General features: G+C 39.5%; 1 protein-coding gene and 1 pseudogene across 1 annotated transcript; both read right to left on the bottom strand.

The window, feature by feature from the left end:
- Nucleotides 1-539: 539 nt before the first annotated feature.
- LOC131433373 (U4 spliceosomal RNA) lies at nt 540-620 on the bottom strand (annotated as a pseudogene).
- Nucleotides 621-4,766: 4,146 nt separating this feature from the next.
- LOC131430428 (tumor suppressor candidate 3) lies at nt 4,767-6,485 on the bottom strand. The gene is made up of 4 exons (XM_058595424.1): nt 6,289-6,485; nt 5,433-6,156; nt 5,201-5,363; nt 4,767-5,140 (listed from the first exon to the last, which is right to left on the bottom strand). The coding sequence occupies exons 1-4, from the start codon at nt 6,373-6,375 to the stop codon at nt 5,125-5,127; spliced, it is 990 nt and encodes a 329-aa protein (XP_058451407.1). The 5' UTR covers nt 6,376-6,485; the 3' UTR covers nt 4,767-5,124.
- Nucleotides 6,486-22,632: the final 16,147 nt, after the last annotated feature.

Raw genomic sequence — 22,632 nt, forward strand, 5'->3', positions numbered from 1 at the left:
TAGATAAATATCGAGCAGCTTCTGTCAAATTTTCGGCAATCACCAACACTGATAAGGAAACTATTAGGATTCACATCCAACCCCTGGAACTAAGCTTTAGTCGATACCTGCGGTGTGATGGAATGTAGCCACCGTCCCAGACTTCCATCATTTCAGGAGGTTTGCCAACTGACGAGAAAGACTGAAAAATTCGTTTAAGCATATTTGTCTTTCGTATATGTCACTGTCACCTTATGGCCATCTCATTGCCCCTTACGGAGCAGTGTGATAGGACCCAAACCAAGATAATCTAGTATGATTTTGCAGATAAAGCACTCAGTTGCTTCCGTATTTTTCGAGAGAAATATATTTACTGCTGTCTAGGCTACACTGAACGAAGAGTCTCAATAGAGCAGAGACTGTCCTATTCAATGAAGTATTGGTCTGTGGGCAAAGAGTCAATGATCTCAAGAGTATGCTGAATTGCAGCTAGTTCCGCTAGACGTAAACTGAAGTTGGACCACTGAGTTTGCGGCCTGAGGCCAGTAAGCGAAGCTGAAATAAGTTTGACTGTTTTCAACTAGCAATAATCGCACCTCGGTTGAACCTCATTGGTTACGATATCGCCACTGCGCAAAGCTTATGTAGAAATCAGTCAAACAAAGAATAAGTCCCATAAAAACTGCTTGTTTTTTAATCAGATCCGACTTCCGGTTCAGGAAATACAGGATGATTAGTGTAAAAATTTATCGGCGGTTCGCAGATTTTGAGAGTCGACAACCAAATGAACTTTTCCAGTTTTACCGGTACTCGGTTTTCGATCCCGGAAGGTACCTAAAAAATTTATGTGTGTTATACATAACAGCAGCAGATGCAATCATATTGAGATATTGTTTTATATCAGTGTTAAATTGAAAATATATCACTTTTGAGTTACATCAAATAGCGGCCCTTAAACGATCATTAAAAGTGTCATTACTAAGTAATGACACTTCTGCTCAAACGCTCGTCATTACTGCATTACTGTACATCATTACTTTTTAGCATCACACGTTCATTATTAATTATGAGTATTTGTAACTACTCCAGCAATAGCAATAGCAAAATTTTTATTTTCGTTTAGCTGAAAATAAATATGTTTTGCTTTTGAAACGTTAAGGTTAATTAAATATTAACAATTTAAATCTACACTTTGTCATTTTTTCGCGTATAGTGCCAAAGATATTAAGCAATGAATGTTGGTAATGATGGAAAATCCGGAATTCCATCATTACTCGTGTCATTACTGAACTCGTAGACCTTGCACGATCATTAAAAGTGTCATTACTTTTTAGTAATGACACTTTTAATGATAGTGTAAGGACCGCGAATATGCATGAAAATATATGTGTTGGTCAGGTGCTGGCACTTCCAACTAGAACGTCGACTTTCGGCGAAACTCTCAACAGGTTAGCACGTTGCATCGTGTTAGTTAGTCTGTCTAATAACTCATTGAACTGCATCAATATTGACGAAGACTCAATACGGACGGCAATTGTAGGAATGAAAGCCTCAAATTCTCCAGGCCCCGATGGAATACCGGCAGTTATTCTTAAAAAGTGCTCGCGTGGAGTAATCGCTCCCCTCTGCAAACTGTTTCGAATGTCTCTCGCTACAGAAGTTTTCCCCAATTTATGGAAAGCTTCCTTTATGTTCCCAGTCCACAAGAAAGGCGATAAAAAGGATATAAACAACTACCGCGGTATCACTTCCCTTAGCGCTATACCAAAGCTTTTCGAAAAGGTTATACTGACACCAATTTTCAATCACTGCAAGCAATATATCGTCGATACTCAACACGGTTTCATGCCTAACCGCTCAACAACCACAAACTTACTATCGTTTTTGTCTTATGTGTTTGATGCAATGTCTAACGGTTTACAAACGGACGTTATCTACACAGATCTTTCCTCCGCTTTCGATATAATCAACCACGACATCACGGTTGCTAAGTTGGACAGACTTGGATTCAGTTCGAACATTCTTCGTTGGTTGCAGTCGTATCTTAGGAATCGTCGTTTAGCAGTTAAAATTGACGATCATACTTCCGGAGAGTTCCTCGCATCATCCGGAATACCACAGGGTAGTCATCTAGGACCGTTAATATTTTTACTGTACTTCAATGATGTCAATTTTGCCTTGGAAGGTCCTCGCTTATCGTTTGCTGATGATGTCAAGATCTATCACATCATCCGCAACTTAGAAGACGTAGCCTTTCTCCAGCGGCAATTGGTAATCTTCGCAGATTGGTGTAAAGTTAACCGTATGATTGTAAATCCAGACAAATGCTCGGCCATTACGTTCACGAGGAGAAAAATGCCATTGCATGTCGAATACTTTCTGGATGGATCCTCGATTGGAAGATCTACTAGCGTTAAGGATCTTGGCGTCCATCTCGATGAGCAACTTACATTCAAGCATCACATCAGTTACATTGTAGCTAAAGCTTCCCGTAGCTTAGGATTCTTAATGAGAATAACTAAGCACTTCACAGACATACACTGTCTAAAATCGCTTTACTGCTCGCTTGTTCGTTCAACTCTCGAATATTGTTCGGCAGTTTGGAACCCATGCTACCTGAACGGTGCTCATAGAATTGAGGGAATACAGCGTAGATTCGTTCGCTTCGCTCTTCGTCGATTGCCGTGGACCGATCCTCATCAACTACCTAGTTATGAAAGTCGCGGGTTATTAATGGGTCTCGACACATTACAAGTGCGACGAGAATTATCACGCGCTTTGATAATAGCAGATATATTCAACGGTAGGATCGACTGTCCCGTTTTGCTCAACGAAATTAATATTAATGTGCGACCCAGAGCTCTCCGCAACAGTGCTTTTCTTCGACTTCCTATACGACGTACCAACTATGGCGCAAACGGTTCTATTATTGGTTTACAGAGATCGTTCAACCGCGTTTCATCTGGGTATGATTTTAATGTGTCACGAAGCAGAATACGTACAAATTTTCTGAATATTATTAGGAATTATCATTAGGACCAAATTGTGTCTGTTGATTGTAAATAAATAAATAAGAGAAAATTCGAGTATTTCGCAAGAAAGAAAGGATTTTCAGCCGCACTTTGACGATTCGACGCAGCCACACAGCGAGATTTTCGCTTGTAGTCAAGTGAAAAGAAAGTCCACTGGACTATAAACGAAAATTAACTGGCAATATAGCCTTAGTTGCTGTGCCATCAATTCGGCGTCATCTCAAGTGAGGTGACGTCAACCAGAAAAGAAGAAGAACTAGAACGTCAACGATTTTCCTAAAATGGCTACGCTTTCAAAAATTTCGAATCTAATGAAATGGTTAACAATCCATAAGACAAATTTAACTCACTTCGGCTACGCCGATTTCTGAGTTCTGTTTTCGAAAGTTTCGGGGATTGTCACACGTTTAAATTGAAAGGAATAATTTTAAGGTTTCATACAATTTCTATCTTCTATTCGTCAGTTCCAAAATTTTAATAATTTAATCATTAAAATAATTTCATGAAAACTAAACACAACGAAGAATCGCGCGAAAAACACATGCTGATTTATAAAAAAAAGGTATCATCTCACTGCTAGGTGGATTAAGCACGTTTTCATTATGTATTTTGTGCAACTATGAAAACTGACGGTGACGAGTGAAGCTCTTTCTGCTGAAGCCTCAGAAGCCCTTACGGAAAATGTTCCTTCTGAATGTGAACCAAGAAACAAGTTCTTGAAGATGCACTGAAAAGCAAAATCGATGCTGGTAAGTATTGTCGGCGATGAGTGCTTGGGAATCGTCCGAGACAAAGAAAGTACTCAAGCAATGTAACAGGTGTTGGAAGACACTTTGGTGAAGAAATCTATGGCAAACCAGAACCTGTTACGGATGAAGGATGGCACACCGAGGCGAAATCATTTAATGGAATTCGACAACAGCTCAAGTTTGCAGGAGCAGAACTTGAGGAAAACTAAGTTCGGCTTGGCAGAGTATGGCGCTGAGTGCTGCTGCAGCTGAAGTAATTTGGCTGGACGATCTCGGTGTGAATAATGTCGAACAAGTCACAATCTACGAAGACGACAATATAAATGGCTATATGAATGGCAAAGAATCTGGAATGCAAACGGGCAAAACACATAAATGTAAAGCATCATTTTGAGACCATGTACTCTCTGGAAGATTGACGATTGAACCCATAAGTACGAAGAATCAGTTGGCGGAAATTTTGACGAAAGCATTTGACGCTGGAAGATTCAAAGAACTGAGAAAGAAGCTAGGACTATACGATCGAGAGTACCGGTCATTTCATCAAAAACAGTATTAACCACCTTGAATTAGAAACGGCAAATTATTGAGAAAATTTTACTTAGAACGCAATGAATGTTTTACAGTATTCGACAATTTTCTACGAATCTTTAATAGTTGACTGAAAGATTTAATTTATGTTCTGATTAAAAATACGATCCATTTACAAACTGCAATAAAAATATGTTAGACACTGATGTGTCGATGGTGATCCAGGTACGTATTTCGACAGTGAAAACGTGTTCTAATCACTACTTAATTTACCGAAGTTCGGTACTGAACTGTTTAGGGACCGTTAATAAACCACGTAGACCAAAATTTGGTACTGAAAATTTTTGAAAACGTTGCTGCAACCTGCAGCCAGCCAATGGAGCTTGGAATATGATAAACAAAACAGCAAACTATATTCACATACTAACCCAAATGGAAATTTCTCAAAACTCTTGTCACAAAGTACAGAAAATCATTCGGCTTGTGATACTGAATTTTACTCTGTCTCTCACTCTCGACTATTTTCTATCCAGTTAGTAAGGAAAAAACAAATTTTCGATATTTCAACCGCTAAACAAAAACTTATAAACAATTACGCAACTCTGTTGGTGATTCTGACGGAGCATCTTTTTTGCACTAAATAGTTTTCACTAGTAAATCAATGTGATTTCACTCTACTCGCTTCAATTAGTAGGCCAACATACGAACAGTACACGCTGTCTATGTGATTGTGGTAATTGGTATGTATGTTTAAAATGTCAAACTCCGTTTATTTTGACGGCCTACCATTGGAACATCATTGCACTCTAGTCAACCGGTGCACATTCGAACATTTATTTGAATAAAAAGCTGAAATTGTATTGGGAAAACATAATCGTTTGAAGAGTCGCTACCGATTAGTAAACTCACCTATACGGATAGCCCTGAGCCTTCGATCGGAAGATCGACAAGATAAGAGAAAAGAACACCGCGACTAGCACCAAACCAACAATAGCAGCAATTTTACCCTTCCTTGCGTCAGTTTGCCAACCAGATTCGGTCAGTAAGATCATTCCGACAACAATCATGGCATCTACGAAAAATAAATTTAATCAATAAGGATAGCATCGAAATCAATTTTGACAAAGCTGTTAAAACTCACTCAAAAACATAACAATGTATGTTTCAATCACCAACTGCCCCTGAGATGAGCCATGTATGTAGGCAATGCCGCCGTTTTGGCCCTTGTGTACAAACGGTGGACTTCTGATATGATTCCACATTTGACCCGAAACCATTGCCAGGCAGAAAATGACCGCAAGAAATCCCCACATTTGTTTGTTGTACAAAAAGTCCAAGTTGTTGCGGCGCAAGTACAAGAATCCTCCAACGAATGCGGTAAGCATCAGAACAGCCACCGTCGTTGAATAATTCGGAGGGCGGAAGATTTTAATTTGAATATCGGTTCGCTCCTGTATCCATTTGCCGATCACTTCCGCCGAAACACCTACTCGCTGAATATCCATAGTGTCCGCCGGTTTCGGTTTTCCTTTCGCCGGAAAATGAATGAACACTGGCGCTGTATTCAATCGAAGCATTTGGAACACATCAGATCCTTCGTCGAAATCGACCATGGCGAAAAACAGCTTATTCGAGTAGGTTTGCGAGTAACGATACGAATTGGCTACTATCGTATACTCATCGTGTGCGTGTCGGCATATCACACATTGCCGAGCCGGTGCCATTGCCGTAAACATGATGACAACGGAATAGTTACGAGGTACGGTTTTTACGAATTCCCGAAAGCGGTTCCCGTTGAAACGCATCACTGGCCTTTTCACATTCATGTCCAAAAGTTGTTGCACTTTCTCCGAAAGTGTTAAGGACTAAAACCGAAGGAAAGTAATGAATACATTAATGTTTATCTATAAACGCTGACTCGTTTTCGGTAGACGTGGAAACACAGTAAGATGGCTCCAGTATGAGAAGGTAAACATTTCACTAGATTGGCTACTTACACCTCGACTTTTCGCTTGACTTTCAACATAGTGAAATAGACACAACGAAATCGCAATAAGAATTGCGATTTTTACTAAACTCCGCATTTTAGCACTAAATTTATTGATTATTTAAGACAACAAGTTAGTTTTTCCAACAGTCGAAAACCGATGATCCATCCCAACTCTCAACGATTCCGACTTACGTTTGACATTTATAGTGACGTGTACATTCTGCAGCCGGTGGTTGTTGCGTTACGAGAGTTACGAGCTGTTTGTTTTCTATTCGAAGCAGAGTAGGCAGATTTTATTTTGAAAGTGCGAATACCCGGTGGATGTTGTCGACCCGCATCGGTCCGATCATCGGGCCGATTATCGGACCGATTGAGCACGATATAGGGCCGATTGTAGCGCTTCGATCGGCCCGTCACCGTCAATTCTGCACCATTTGCATCAATCGCGTCGACCTAAAAAAGCTTTATGTTTACATTATGTATCGCTACCCAGTAAATTCGAACATCGGACGCATCGTGCAAGAAAGCTTTTGATTGCGTTTCGAGCTTGCATAGTGTATCGGTAGAACAAAAGAGTGAAGATATACCAAAGCAGAGAGCGGATGTCTGATTACTTAGGGGATGAGATATATCGGGGTTGGATTTCCAACCTCGAACATAGGGTCAGAGTTTTTCTGGCCCTAAGAGGCGAATGACCTAAAGGTTAAAGCCTCTATGATCGATACAAATGTTTAACAATCTTTCTCACTCTATCGGGAAGACGTCGGCTCGAAAATGTCTTGTTTGATATTCCTTCGCTCTGTTTCTCTAGCGATACATAATGTAAACATAAAACTTTTTTAGGTCAGCGCGGTTGATGCAAATGGTGCAAAATTGTCCGATGACGGGCCGATCGAAGCGCTACGATCGGCCCTATATCGTGCTCAATCGGTCCGATAATCGGACCGATGATCGGACTTATGCGGGTCTACAAATTTCACTGGGTAGAGAAACAGCCCAGTGAAATTCGTCGACCCGCATAAGTTCGATCATCGGTCCGATTATCGGACCGATTGAGCACGATATGGGGCCGATCGTAGCGCTTCGATCGGCCCGCCATCGGACAATTCTGCACCATTTGCATCAACCGCGACGACCTAAAAAAGTTTTATGTTTATATTATGTATCGCTATAGGAACAGAGCGAAGGAACATCAAACAAGGCATTTTCGAGCCGACGTCTCCCGGATAGGGTGTGAAATACATTCTTTTGTTTCGATCATAGAGGCTTTAACCTTAAGGTCATTCGCCTCTTAGGGCCAGAAAAACTCTAACCCTATGTTCGGAGTTGGAAATCCAACCCCGATATATCCCATCCCCTGAGAATCAGACTTCCGCTCTCTGCTTTGGTATTTCTTCACTCTTTTATTCTACCGATACACTATGTAAGCTCGAAACGCAATCAAAAGCTTTCTTGCACGATGCGTCCGATGTTCGGATTTACTGGGAGAGCGAAGGAATATCAAACAAGCCATTTTCGAGCCGCCGTCTCCCCGATAGGGTGTGCAAGAGTGTTAAACATTCTTTTGTCTCGATCATGGAGGCTTTAACCTTTAGGTCATTCGCCTCTTAAGGCCAGAAAAACTCTGGTCCTATGTTTGAGGTTGGAAATCCAACCCCGATATATCTCATCACCTGAGTATTGGATATCCGCTCTCTGCTTTGGTATATCTTCACTCTTTTGTTCTACCGATACACTATGTAAGCTCGAAACGCAATCAAAAGCTTTTGTGCACGATGCGTCCGATGTTCGAATTTACTGGGTAGTAGGTAGTAGGTATTGAGCAATTTGACGTCTCAGTTACTCACACCGACGCAGAGTGCGCAGATCTATTCATATACGAAATTAGAATGTGTGCGAGCCGAAGTCAAAGTTTGTTGTGGGTTCAATTTTACACTGAGGTAAAACATTTTTGACTCATAATCATACACTGCGAAAAATGCATATAGAATTTCGTAAGCTATGAACTAATGAACCAAGTAGAAGACAGTTCCATTACGTGATATAGAGTTTCATGAACGATTTTATGTCTTTCTCAACTGTTCTCTTGGCATTGCAGTGTTTTTTATTGCATATATGTCTTCAATAATTGGCACGATGCGGCTCGACAAAATTCACTGGGTTATTTCGACATACTCACACTAGCATTAACCTTTCAACTGCTGAGAATAGCCACACCAACACATTCGCATGTGGATTGGACTATACCGGACATGATTTTTTCATATGAGCGTATATGCAAGTGACAATTTCTTGGTTGACTTTCTCTTTTATTCATTACTCAGCCGTTTCTACGTTTACGTTTCAACTCTTGGTATGAGACGGTACTTGGAACCCTTTGTTTTTCTATCAGTACTGCAGAGATATCCATCTCCTCTGTGTGAAGAAGAGCAAGCAAAATTTCTCCCCCCGCACTGACAACTTCAACGAGAGCTCTTCTCTTTCACATATATACACCACTGTTGTATAAAGTGTGCACGCATCATGCGTCCGTTTTTTTTTATTTAAAAGATATTTTATTCAGGCCTATTTGCGTACAAGCTTTACGTGGCCGATTTAGCTGAGTTTTCAGATAATTTTTTTTTGTATGGATCTCGTTGTCACTTCTCTTTTTCTAAGGGGAGAGGAGCTACCATTTTCCTCCTGCGAGGATTGAGGGGCAGTTTGTTCGTGGTTCGTCTCGTCATCGATTGCCGTGGTATTGTTGTTGATTTCGTTGCTAGTTGCTGTAGATGCGCCTTGTTGTACATTGTTTGCAGTTGCTGGTTGGTTGGATGGTAAGCTGTTAACTGCAGCTGGTGTACTTTGTTCTATAGGGGTTACGCTGGATGGTTTCGTTGAAGGGGATACTTCCCTGTTGTTGGTGACTGTCACAGGTGTACTGGGGTTGCTTGGGGTTGGTGTGAAGGAAGCACCGTTGTCCTTTGGTATAGTTGTCTCCTTGTCCGGTTTATCACATGGCTTACCGTAGTGAACAGCATTTTGGCAATATTGACATGTGGCCATCTGATTGTCATAGGTAACAAGTGATTTGCACGGTATTCTTGTATCCTGACCGAATGTCACATAAGAAGGTATAGGTCTCCTCAAGCGCATGCGTAACAAACGTACGCCATTTAGAATACCGGGGAAAAAATTCTTCCACTTTTCTTTTTCGATAGAGAGAATCTCTCCGTATTGGGACATAGTTTTGCGAATATAAGGATCGATGACGCTTGAGGGAAGATCATGCACACGCACTTCTGTAGCACTATCTTCCATATATACTGGAATGTTGTACTTGATATTTTCATGCTCCACATAGTGCACATTATTATTGTCTTTAGCGAATTGAATTGCATCCAACTCTTTATAGAACTGGATATAAACAACATTATTGGTCTTATTGCATTGAAGTAAATGCACACGTTTAATGTCAAGATGCATTTGCTCCTTAAGCAAACCTTCAAGTTCTCGTATCGAAGGCCGAATTTTGCACTGTCTGAAGTCAACAATAATTGTATTCTTTCGTATCGACGGTAGCTTTTGTTCGTTTGGTTCACTCATTTTCGAGGTCTATTGTTCACTACACAATACTGTACTTGGTTTCTTCTGTCCCCAACGTAAGCGGTTTTGTTTTATCGACTGACTTGAATGAGATGTAAACCCGAAGGGATGCCATTCGGCTGCTCGGCCATCCATGGAAGTTGACCATCAATGTCAACTTCCCTCTCTGAGTAGCCTAGATAGCCGTGTAGTGTCGGTAGCGGTTTCCCAACTGGCTAAGAATAACGCTACGGTCCACCTGTACCGGTGGTATAAGTCCACCAAACAGGTAAGCCGTGTGGCATCCGGCGGAATTATTTTTTTACCAAGAATTGATCCACTGGTTTCCTGTTCCATGTCGTAAAAAGCCACAAAAATAGGAACTCCTAAGCCAAGGTGTATTTCCGTGCCGATGGCTGAATGGCTGCAGGAGGTTAAACAATGCAGTCGTGAACGGAATATCTTGGGGTGTTCCCTTACTGTGTTAAGCGAAGCTCTGGCACAGTGGACGACTTCTTTCTTCGCAACTCGTGGGATTTAAATGATAATAACATTTAAAAAAATCCTTACATGGTTCGCTATAGGCGATTATAAGCCAATATATTTGGTTTCTTGTAGTTGTTGTGCGATTGGTGCTGGAGGTGGAATGTTCGTTACTCTAATTTATAATGGTTAGAGTGGCACAAATCAATCTTCAGCATAAACGTACAGCAACTATGAATCTATCCAGACTTCTTCAAGAAGGTAAAGCTTCTATAGCTTTGGTTCAAGAACCATATTTCCAAAAGGGAAACTTCTACGTTGGAAAATTGTTAAACCCAGTCTTTGTTGCCTTCAACAAGATCGGTATGACTAATCCACGTGAAATGCCTCGAGCATGCATACTTGCAAATAGTGCTCTCGATGTTTCTCTCATATCGGAGCTCACAACTCGGGATATTTGTGCTGTCACAGTTGGTATGACTATTGATGGCATAGACAGAAAATATGTCTATTGTTCGGCATATTTACCGCATAACCAACCTTCGCCAAGCGATGACTTCAAAAAGGTTGTATCATACTGCTGCAAGAGTGATATACCGCTTGTAATCGGCAGTGACATAAATGCTCACCATATCATTTGGGGCAGCACAGATATAAATTCGAGAGGCTCTGATATGATGGAATTTGTGAGCAGTACAAACCTGCATATAGTCAATGCAGGAAACCGTCCAACTTTTGCGAGATCTGGAAGAGAGGAGGTTTTGGACGTAACTCTCTGCTCTGATAGAATTGCGCATGAGTTGGTGAATTGGCTCGTCTCCGATGAGCTCGAACCTTCGTTGTCTGATCATAAGTACATATTCTTTGATCATTCAAACGTTAAATTTGATATTATCACATATCGTAATCCCAAATCTACAAACTGGGACCTCTATAAAGAGGGCTTGGCGACTAGATTTTACGGGTACCAACCAACAATTGAAACCCCAATTGATTTGGAAAATGTTGTCGACGAGACAAATTCACTCATAGTTGCAGCATATGAAGAGGCTTGTCCACTTCGGATTGTGCGAGCTACTAGAGGAACTCCTTGGTGGAATGCTGAACTTGCTAGACTAAGGAAACTATGCAGAAGAGCTTGGAACCACCGACGCAGAGATGGGTCGGAGGCATTCGTGTTGGCTCGAAGGGCTTACAAAAATGCTCTTCGATCGTCTGAGCGAAGTGGTTGGAAAAGCCTCTGCACAAATGTCTCTAGTCTCAACGAGGCTAGCAGATTAAATAAGTTACTTTCGAAGTCTAAGGACTTTAATGTCAGTTTCTTAAGAACTTCAGATGGTGAACACTTGTCTGATGAAAGTGATGTACTTCACTGCCTTTTTAACACTCACTTTCCAGGATGTATGGATCCATCACCGACAGCTCTTCCCGAGACTTTTTCAGGTAGTTACGATTCTTGGGCCCTTGCTCGAAGCGTTGTGACGATTGAATCGGTCAAATGGGCAGTTGAGAGTTTTGCTCCGTACAAATCTCCTGGAAAGGATGGAGTTTTCCCAGGTTTACTGCAGAAAGGGTATGAACATTTCAAACATGTTTTGAAGAAAATACTTACTTTTAGTCTTGCGACTGGATATATTCCAAGAGCCTGGCAGGAAATAATTGTCAAATTTATTCCCAAAGGCGGTCGCGACACTTATGAGGAAGCGAAGAGTTTCAGGCCTATCAGTCTTAGCTCATTTCTTCTTAAAACAGTGGAACGCATAGTCGATCACTATATCAGGAATGTTAGTCTGGGCGTGCAACCGCTACATGGAATGCAACATGCTTACCAGCGTGGAAAGTCCACTACAACTCTGTTACATGATGTTGTGTACAACATTGAAAAAGCTTTCTCACAAAAGCAATCTTGCTTGGGAGTTTTCCTAGATATTGAAGGTGCCTTTGATAACGTGTCTTTCAATTCAATTCTGGAAGCAGCCCGTGGTCATGGCATACCTTCAAGTATCACAAATTGGATACACGCAATGCTTAGCAATCGACTTCTTTGTTCATCGCTTCGGCAAGCAGAGATTAGAAAGCTGAGTGTCTGTGGGTGTCCTCAAGGTTGTGTACTATCCCCACTTTTATGGAACCTAGTCGCTGATGGTTTGTTAAGGAAACTTAATAACCTTGGATTTCCGACTTATGGTTTTGCCGACGATTATCATATATTGATGACCGGTATAAGCATTAACACTCTCTTTGATTTAATGCAACAAGCCCTGCGATCTGTTGAACAATGGTGTTGTCAGGTTGGATTATCTGTAAATCCGGGCAAAACATCAATGGTGCTTTTCACTCATCGTAGAATAATCACAGGAGCTCGTCCGTTACAGTTCTTTGGTTCAGAGGTCGCTGTGGTCGATCAAGTCAAATACGTCGGGGTTATTCTTGACTCAATACTGAATTGGTCTGCTCACATTGACTTCAGGATTAAGAGAGCTTGTATGGCTTTCGGCCAATGCAGACGAGCTTTTGGAAAATCATGGGACTCAAACCCAGATATATTCATTGGATCTACACAACTATTGTTAGACCAATTTTAGCATATGGTTGTCTTGTATGGTGGCAAAAAGGAGAAGTCGCGACAGTTCAGTCAAAGCTAAATCATCTCCAAAGGATGGTCCTAATGGCGATGACAGGAGCATTCACGACAACTCCTACTGCTGCTCTAGAGGCGCTACTGTGCATTAAACCACTACATGTGTTCCTAAAACAAGAAGCATTATCTTGTGCATACCGTCTTAAGGTTACAGGGCTTTGGAACAGTAACCCATTAGATTATGCTACCAGCCACACTCGCTTGTGGTCTCAAATGGTTACGTGGGATGAGTATTTACTCGCTCCTAGTGACCTAACTCTCACATGCAGTTTTCCTTTCAAAACATTCCATGTGAGCTATCCTCTTCGTGAGGAATGGTTGTCTGGTTGTCTGGAACGACAACTTGATAAACACATAGTTTGTTATACGGACGGTTCTCTGTTGAATGGTCGTGCTGGTGCTGGTGTCTACTGTCGTGAAATGAGGCTGGAGCAGTCTCATTCACTTGGTAGATACTGTACTGTGTTCCAAGCAGAAATCTACGCGATTCTGTGTGGAGTACAATCGGCACTTCAGCAGAGGATCTGTGGTAAACGAATTTATTTTTATTCCGACAGTCAGGCAGCCTTAAAAGCACTCAGTTCGAATGACTCACGGTCGAATCTAGTGATCGCATGTCGAACTCAAATTGAAGACCTCAGCATTTCAAATGCTGTTTACTTCTTATGGGTACCCGGCCATTCTGGTATTACTGGAAATGAATGGGCTGATGAGTTGGCTAGAGCTGGTGCAACGAATGATTTCGTTGGTCCTGAACCAGCTTTACCACTTTCAACTAGTTGGATAAAGCACAAGATTCGTTCTTGGGCTGCATCCAAACATGCCAGCTACTGGCGCAGCTTGCAAACTTGCGCTCAGACAAAAGCATTTCTACCAGATTTAAATCTGAAAATGTCAAAGTGTCTACTGCATTTCTCCAAGCAACATTGCAGTATTCTGGTCAGAGCTCTGACTGGACATTGCAAACTCAATTATCACATGGCTACTATTCAACGTGCTGAGTATTATTCGTGTGATTTGTGTGAATGCGATTATGGTACTTCATATCATCTGATATGTAACTGTCCCGCATTGACGCAGCTACGTATCCGGGTTTTTGGTTCTCCATACATGGTTGAGTCTGTGTATGCGGAGCTAAAATTGAAAGATATTCTCTCGTTTCTCACCCAATGTGGTAAGGAGCTATAGTCAGAAGGGTTCATCGTTCTTCCTGGAGTGAATGAATCCCTTCTGTATTCACCTTAAATAGGGTTTAGCAGATTGTTTGGCAACCTTTAGGGGGTGCCGAATTTACTTCTGCTCGTACATACTGCGAATCGTTCTGCATTCTTCCGGGAGTTCAGAATGGTGTCGCTTTTGTAAGATCTCTAAATCCTCTCGGGGGTTGGAGGTTTTATTAACAGCAGACTGTTCGGGACCTCGTAGAGGTTCAGAATTTACTTCTGCTTCCACTAAATGTGATCCTCAGCAGATTGTTCGGCATCCCTTAGGGGTGCAGAATTTACTTCTGCTTTTATGTGTTTTTGTGTCGTCAATTTTTCCCATCCTCCTAGTCCAACCCTTACCATTTCCTTTCAATCCTTCCCTCTTATATATCGGGAAAATGATGCTAAAAACAAATTGATGGCAAGGCACAAATCTCCAAATATCAAGGGGAACGTGCCATTTGAGCCAATTTGTTCTGATTCCTGATATTGCATTGAAGTAAATGCACACGTTTAATGTCAAGATGCATTTGCTCCTTAAGCAAACCTTCAAGTTCTCGTATCGAAGGTCGAATTTTGCACTGTCTGAAGTCAACAATAATTGTATTCTTTCGTATCGACGGTAGCTTTTGTTCGTTTGGTTCACTCATTTTCGAGGTCTATTGTTCACTACACAATACTGTACTTGGTTTCTTCTGTCCCCAACGTAAGCGGTTTTGTTTTATCGACTGACTTGAATGAGATGTAAACCCGAACTGATGCGTGCGTTTGTTTATTTCCTTTTACCTCCTCCACTGAATCGCACTAAAGTGCTAGAGCATTAGCTAATAAATTCTCTGAGGTGGATGCAGATACTTTCACAGAGGAGTACACGCCGGTGAGCACTCTGCTGTATGGTTTGCGTAGAAGAAGCGTAGACACGCAAAATAAAACAATTTATCGTAAAATTTTCGGTTTTCCTTGCAAATTTTTCATAGCAAGGCCAGATCTACTCTCTATTAATTGAAGTTCACAGAAGTGTTCGCTCACCATCACGCACCAGTGATCACTTGGGTGTATTTTAGCGAGAGCACTTGAGAGCGATTCGTGCGAAGAGACTGTTATTCTCTCACACCAGCTTCTTTCAACACTAGGGTCCGGCGTACCTATACATGCACACGCCGGCAGCTCAGTCATAACCGATGAGCGGAAAAAGAGCGGCGATGGAAATGTCGGCCGAATGCGGTTTGACCTTTAACCACAAGCACACACTCAAATGCTGTCTATTCGACACTTCGTTTTTTACATCCTCGGTGTGGACAAGAATCTGACGCCAGCGTGTATCACTCTGGTGAAATGCCATCTCTGCAGTACTGAACGAAAATCAAAATATCCCACTTAGAAAAAAACGATCAACGGTGGTCCTTCATTGGTCCAATACGTTGGATCATTGGTCCAATGAAAGTCCAATCAATCGTTCAACGGGAGGACAACACGGGACCTTCGTTTGTCGATTTTGAAACAGACCGTAGAACCGAATGCCATTTTTTTCGTTCAACAAACCCGGCAGACAGAGGTCCATTGTAGAGCCATTTTTAACATGAGGAGTTGGAGCCCCGTTGGACTAGTTTTACTGTAGAATTTCTGAAGTTTTTTCCACTTATTTGTTTAAACTAACACTACATACCTGCACAATACTTCTACTTCACGTAGAATAACAACAAATTTTCTTTCTATGTAAAGATAACACTTAATTTTCACACTATTTTTGCAAGTGAAAAAACAACAACAAACCAGTCCAGCAAATTGAGCAAATTGAACGAATATTTCGTGCAATATGTCGTTCAACAAGCGCTCAAAAACCAACAAAATTGAACGGCCTGCTGAGAGGGATCCTAATCACAATGATCAAAAGAGAAAGTAAACAAAGTGAAACTGTCACCTCGTGCTTCATGACAACAAACAGAGCAATACTTTAATTGCTACGACCCACTTAGAAAAAAAACGTTCAACGGTGGTCCTTCATTGGTCCAATACGTTGGATCATTGGTCCAATGAAAGTCCAATCAATCGTTCAACGGGAGGCCAACACGGGACCTTCGTTTGATGATTTTGAAACAGACCGTTGAACCGAATGCCATTTTGTCGTGAATACGACTTACTTTACTATGGGGTGCCTTTTCAAAATTAGCAATATGGAAGAATGGGCAGAACTTAATCGTGAATATCTCGACTTGTATTAATAGTAGCAACATAATTCATTCACCATTTCATCAAAAATATGATCAGGAATTTAGGATAATATTTTGAACAGTGTGGGATAACCAAAAACAACTCAAAAATTAGGTTTTCTCAAAATTTGAAAACAAAGCGGAAAACTCTTTACTTTCGTTTGGTTTTTCTGCGCAAGGACGACGATTTTGAGGTAGTCAGGCACATATCTTCAATTGAATGCGTATAAAAGGGGAACCGTGGTCGAAAATCGATCATTTTTTTACGTGCGTTCGATGGAAGCAGACGTCGTGGGAGTTAAACCTTCAACCAGCAGCGACGGAGAGTGCACCTTCTGCGTGGTTAAAACCTCAAACGCTCAGGTCGCTACTCTCATTTTCTTTTCGGCAGTCGTAACGAGAAGTTCAAGTTTCAGATTTTAGTTTCGCAATATAGGTTTAGAATGCAGAGTCTACGTGCTGAAACTGGATTCTGGAACTGTATTCCGGAACTGATTTAAGCTTCGAAATTGCAGTTCTAAATTTATTTGATGCGGGTGCGACCAGTTAATGTGCTGCACTCAAATGTGCTCAATCGAAGTCGATGTGCGTGGGAAGTGGTTGTTGTAGAGTAGCCGTTTTTCAATCAACTATTATAAATGTTACACCATACTTGACGAAAAATATTTGTAGTCGTTTTGCCATAACCTTCGAAGCGTTGGCCTTTAACGAAAAATAAATGTTTTGACGAGAAACCAATTGACCAAAAAGCCATCTCTTTATTTAAGTTCTAAATTTAGTTCTTGAACTCAGGGTCCAGTTCTTTATTCCAGACTTCTTCTATTCGGTTTTTTTTAGAACCATAATAATACTCCTAAAGAATTATGCGGAATTTTACTTCACTGTACTCTATACAACCCATTCTTAAAGTCATGGCGAAAAATCGTCTTCAAGTTTCAGAGCTTAGTTCCGGAATATGGGTTTAGAATTCAGAGTCTGAACTTACTTCAGAGTCGTGCTGAACTTACTCAACTCGCCACTCTCCATCGCGTTCATAAAAAGTTCTTTTCAGAGCCACCGTTATTTTATTATAAAGAACTATACTGCTTATTTCATGATATTTAATTGCGTTTTAGAATGATTAATGTAACTAATCTGTAATTTAGTCTAGGCGCATCGTTTAAAATTCTAGTAATGAAAGAGAGGAAAGTTGCACAATTCAAACAATCGATCAACTACCAGTTCGAATTAGGAAGCATGAATAAAGCGTGTCATATTCGTATTCACGACATCCAGTTATGTCTCTGACATTACACACCCGTACTTTTTTTCGTTCAACAAATCCGGCAGACAGAGGTCCATTGTTGAGCCATTTTTAACATGAGGAGTTGGAGCCCCGTTGGACTAGTTTTACTGCAGAATTTCTGAAGTTTTATCCACTTATTTGTTCAAACTAACAATACATACCTGCACAATACTTCTACTTCACGTAGAATAACAACAAATTTTCTTTCTATGGAAAGGTAACACTTAATTTTCACACTATTTTTACAAGAGAAAAAACAACAACAATTCGTTCCAGCAAATTGAACGAATATTTCGTGCAATATATCGTTCAACAAGCGCTCAAAAATCAACAAAGTTGAACGGCCTGCTGGGGAAGATGGTACTATTTCCTTATCATAATTTAGATTTTTCAACTCTTGAAACCCGCACTGCTAAAAATCGACACTTGTTACCATTCCATATAGAAAAGATATGCAACCACTTTGAACACTGACATTTGAACTGAGTGTCATATAAAACTCGACTCAGTTCGTCAAGTACGCAATATGTCTGTGTGCGTATGTGTGTATGTAACATTTTTTCACTAACTTTTCTCGGAGATGGCTGGACCAATTTTCACAAACCTATATTCAAATGAAAGTTCTTGTGGTCCCATACAAAATTCCTGAATATTGTTTGGGTCCGACTTCCGGTTATGGAATCATGGGGTAAAATGAACAGAAAATAAGTGCACCAATTTTTCTCAGAGATGGCGTGACGGATTATCACCGAAATTCAAATAAATGGTCTTATGGTTTTTTACAAAGCTTCTGAATTTCATCTGGATCCGACTTCTTATTTCTTTCGTGCAGAAGAGCAATTTTTCGACAGTGTTTTATTGCCTTTTCTGCTCGAAAGTGCCAAACCAAAACAATCCACGCCACCAGTGTTTTTCAATGAAAAACGCCATTAGAATACTTGGTTGTGATAAATTTGATTGCGAAAACTCAAGTGTTTTTAGTTTTTCGAGATTCTGTCTAATTTTTAAATATTTGTTTAAAAACGCGCCGAGTGCACTCCGCTACATACCTTAGAGGGCGAAACAGAACAACGCAAAAAAAATTCAAAATCGGTCTCAAAACTATTCTAATCGGTAGTCATTATCAGTAGACGGCGAAAAAAACCGGTTCCGGTTATTCTTTCAAGAATCAAAATAAGTTATTTAAAAGATTACCACAGAATTACATATGATAGTACGATTGATATGAGAAATGTATCATTACACCACTAGGTGGATTAAAATAGGATTTTAAAATGTGTTTCTCTAAATACATTTCATGTTCTAGACTCACTAACATCAAGCTTCTAACACACAAAAGTAAAGTGTGTCCTCAAATGGATCATTCAAATGTCAACAGATTTCAATTTTAAGTGCAGACCTGTTGATATTAAATGCTTTGATCATGACACTAAAGCGTGTAGCATTATGACAGAGATCAACATGTCAATTGTCAATTTGAAGTGTCGCTGCATTGATCTATATTTGTTTTCTAAATAATCTAATCTAATAATTGTGACAATACTAAGGCTGTGATCAGATCAGATATATCGTTACCTCTAGATACATATGTTGGTACCGATTTATCGATGTTTGCACCAATTTACAGGGAATGTGAGTTTCGTACTTTCTTGAAGTACAGCTGAGTTGATATACATTTGCGTTGAAATTAAATTATTTTACATTTAAAAATTAGTAAAACACATACTTTTAGCTATGAATATAAATTTATTCATATTATTTAGTTCACTATTATTCTACTATAAAACATGTTTATAACAATAAAGTTCTAGTTCGATTATATTCAAATATTTTAATAGTGCTAATACTAGATTAAAACATTCAATCTGTACACAAATAGTATGGTTTAATTTTTTTTATTCCGAATACCAATGAACTCCAAACTGTAATTAACGAAGCAAATAGGTCGAAATACCCGTTCAAAGATGTTTTTCAGAATGTTATTACTCAATATATCATAGAACTTCAAATTAGGTACACCAAAATCACAGAAACTATATTTTCGGCTAACGTTATGTAAAAAGTTAGGCAAATTATAAAAGTGATGTGCTGGAAGATCGGGCGTTCGGGGAAATAATCATTGGTTACTAAAATTATAACAACTCTTCTCTACAATAAGGACTCTAATAATATTGCAGTTTTGACCTTCGAAGTAAACAGCCAAAACATTATTCACACCATAGATAACTGATATACACGCTCCAACAGAACTTTTCAATAACCTGTGTAACGTACACAGGTTTTTGTGATTGCTATGAACGTTGGAAACAAGCAGCTCATTATTATCACCTATTCGACTACTCATCTCTATCTTTCAAAATGTTCCACTCAGATCTGAAACGATAACAAAGGTCTCCTGCCTATTATAAAAATATTCCAACTACAACGATTCGAACACCTCTCACACGATTTCCATTAGTGTTAAAGACAACTTTATTTCCACGACGTTCAAATCACACTTGATTTTAACAAACAGCAAAATAAAAATCTAGCGTGAAGTGAAACACCTAAAATAGGGTCTCATGTGAAAGCGGCACCCAAAATAGTGTCGATCACGGTGATATCTGCAATTTTTCGCTACACTGAATGAGCAAATTTTACACACAGTTCATACACAGAAAGAAATGATGAAGCTTACACGACATGTAAACCAATAGTATTGTCGCTGCAGCACTAATCTGCAATTCGCTGGACAGTCCAGCGCAGTGACGTTGCCGAGCGACGTCAGTTGAACTGCCGTTTCCTATACATCAACTGATAGAATCATGTTACTTTATACATATTTTGTTGTCTTGTTTATGAACCACGTGCTTCAACATAAATAAATACATTGTCTTGCCTCCACTATCGAAGCACATAACGATGGAATATTACTTTCTGAATGCGCTTAAAGTTGATAATGTATGTTTGAGAACCAATGGGTTTGACACTGAACGTTACAAGGGAGTGAATTTTCGTACAATTATGAATGATTAATATATCGCATGACAGTCTACATACCATTGGTGCACAGTGAACTTCGCTGGAGCAGCATAATCAGGCGAGAGAGACGTCGCTTCCGACTTTTATCTGCATGCACAGTACTATAAACAGACGTCAGTTGAAACGAAAATCTGATTTAAAACCATGATTGATGTAAAATTACATTGAAATGCATTTACTTTTTCATTGAACAAGGCTGTATATTTACAAATCGCTTAGTTTTGTAATGTAACTTTCCATTCAATTACCTGCTCCAAATATGTGCATGAAAATAAATGTAAATTTACAAAATATTTTTATCTGTGTATGCTAGTCTGTATGCCAGTTTTCTGTACTCGTTCGCTATCATTGCAAACAGATTACAAGACATCTGTCAATTCCCAGTACGAAAAGATCGAGTTATGGGTCGCTATTAAACAAATTTATTGTGTTGAAAAAGTGCATCTAAAATCCTGAAAATACACTACACTAACTCAAAATACACCAAGGAAACAACTTCAAAAAAGTTTTCAGTGCACTGTACTAAATAAAAAAAATGTATCAGTGATCCACCCCTCGGAAGGCATAAACAAGTAACCATCAAATTTGATATTCACTTTACCTGCTTATATAATACAGATATTCGACACCATTGCCTTAAATCAGTATATGCACTTCCATGGTCATATGGAATTCCGAATATTTAGGCACCCGCCAAGAACTGATTACAACAGTAAATGAAGAAGAAAATATGTATCCAGTATACAAAGTTGAAGTTACTACTCGATTGATCTAAGTTCGCATGGAATTTGTATTTGAATTTTATATTGACTAGTGGTTAATATGTCACTAGTACTGCAACGGTTTGAGTTATTACAATTAGTGGTTCACTGCAATAAATTGGAAAATTTGATTTAATCGAATGAGTATGTTTCGAATCTATTTCAAATTGAGTTTATTGCATATACAAATTTAAGATTCAAACCATACAAAATGCAAAATTTTAAATTAATTTCGACAGTTGTTGCAGTGATTAATTCTGTTATATCTTAACTTTACGTAATGTAATTTAACAACTAGGCCTAATTAAAACTAGAATAACCAACAGAAGACAATGGATAATCATCTTTTACGCTACCTACCTGGGATCGATTCTCAATCCCGCACACTTGTCGAATAAATTTTTAGACGAGTGATCTGTCGTCGAATGACAATAAAGCTAAATGAGTTCTGCGGCTTTATCCCTAAGAACTTGTTTAACAACTGGAAAAGAGCAATCATTATGGTCAAAATACGTATCTATCGATTCTTCGCGAAAATCAATTTAGAACAGATGGAACAACTCCTTTTGTCGTGAATACGACTTACTTTACTATGGGGTGCCTTTTCAAAATTTACCCTCTGAGAGAGTGATAAGTTTTTGATCGTGAATATCTCTTGTTGTATTTAACGAATCAACATAATTTTTGCTACATGCCATCGGAAATATGATCACAATTTAATGATAAAATTTTCAGTTGTGTGACATAATCTCAAATAATTCAAAATTCAACTTTTCTGACATGTTTGGTATAAACAAGTATCAAAGAGGATAATTCATAAGGCGCGTTTGCTTTTTCGTATTTTTAAAGCCCCTAGCTCAGTGATCTGTGAAATGATTTATATAATCTAACTACCAATCGAATCGAAATTTTTCAACTTAAACGTGTATAGCAACAGCATTGAAGTATTTCAATAGTACACTATTGAAAAACCTGTCTCATTTGACACATGTCAACACCAGCCAATCAGAACGCGTTCTGAGGAAGAGAACTAAATATCTGCTGCTGTACAACAAATCGTTCGAGAAAAATGTTCCGAACAGTGCTTAATATCGTAGTGAGTTCTACAATTTGGTCCTTCTGAAAGGCAGGAATAAATCCCGTACAGCATCCTGATAGTTTCTTTCAATTAATGCAAATGC

This window comes from Malaya genurostris, chromosome 2, assembly GCF_030247185.1.
Source record: "Malaya genurostris strain Urasoe2022 chromosome 2, Malgen_1.1, whole genome shotgun sequence".
Lineage (NCBI taxonomy): Eukaryota > Metazoa > Arthropoda > Insecta > Diptera > Culicidae > Malaya > Malaya genurostris.

What these genes read in the sequence shown, in the direction of transcription:
- LOC131430428 (XM_058595424.1), bottom strand. Translation starts at nt 6,375, where the DNA reads ATGCGGAGTTTAGTAAAAATCGCAATTCTTATTGCGATTTCGTTGTGT. An exon ending in GTCAAGCGAAAAGTCGAGGT is followed by an intron (nt 6,157 to 6,288) that starts GTAAGTAGCCAA and finishes CTTCGGTTTTAG; the next exon opens with TCCTTAACACTTTCGGAGAA. An exon ending in ATACATTGTTATGTTTTTGA is followed by an intron (nt 5,364 to 5,432) that starts GTGAGTTTTAAC and finishes TATTTTTCGTAG; the next exon opens with ATGCCATGATTGTTGTCGGA.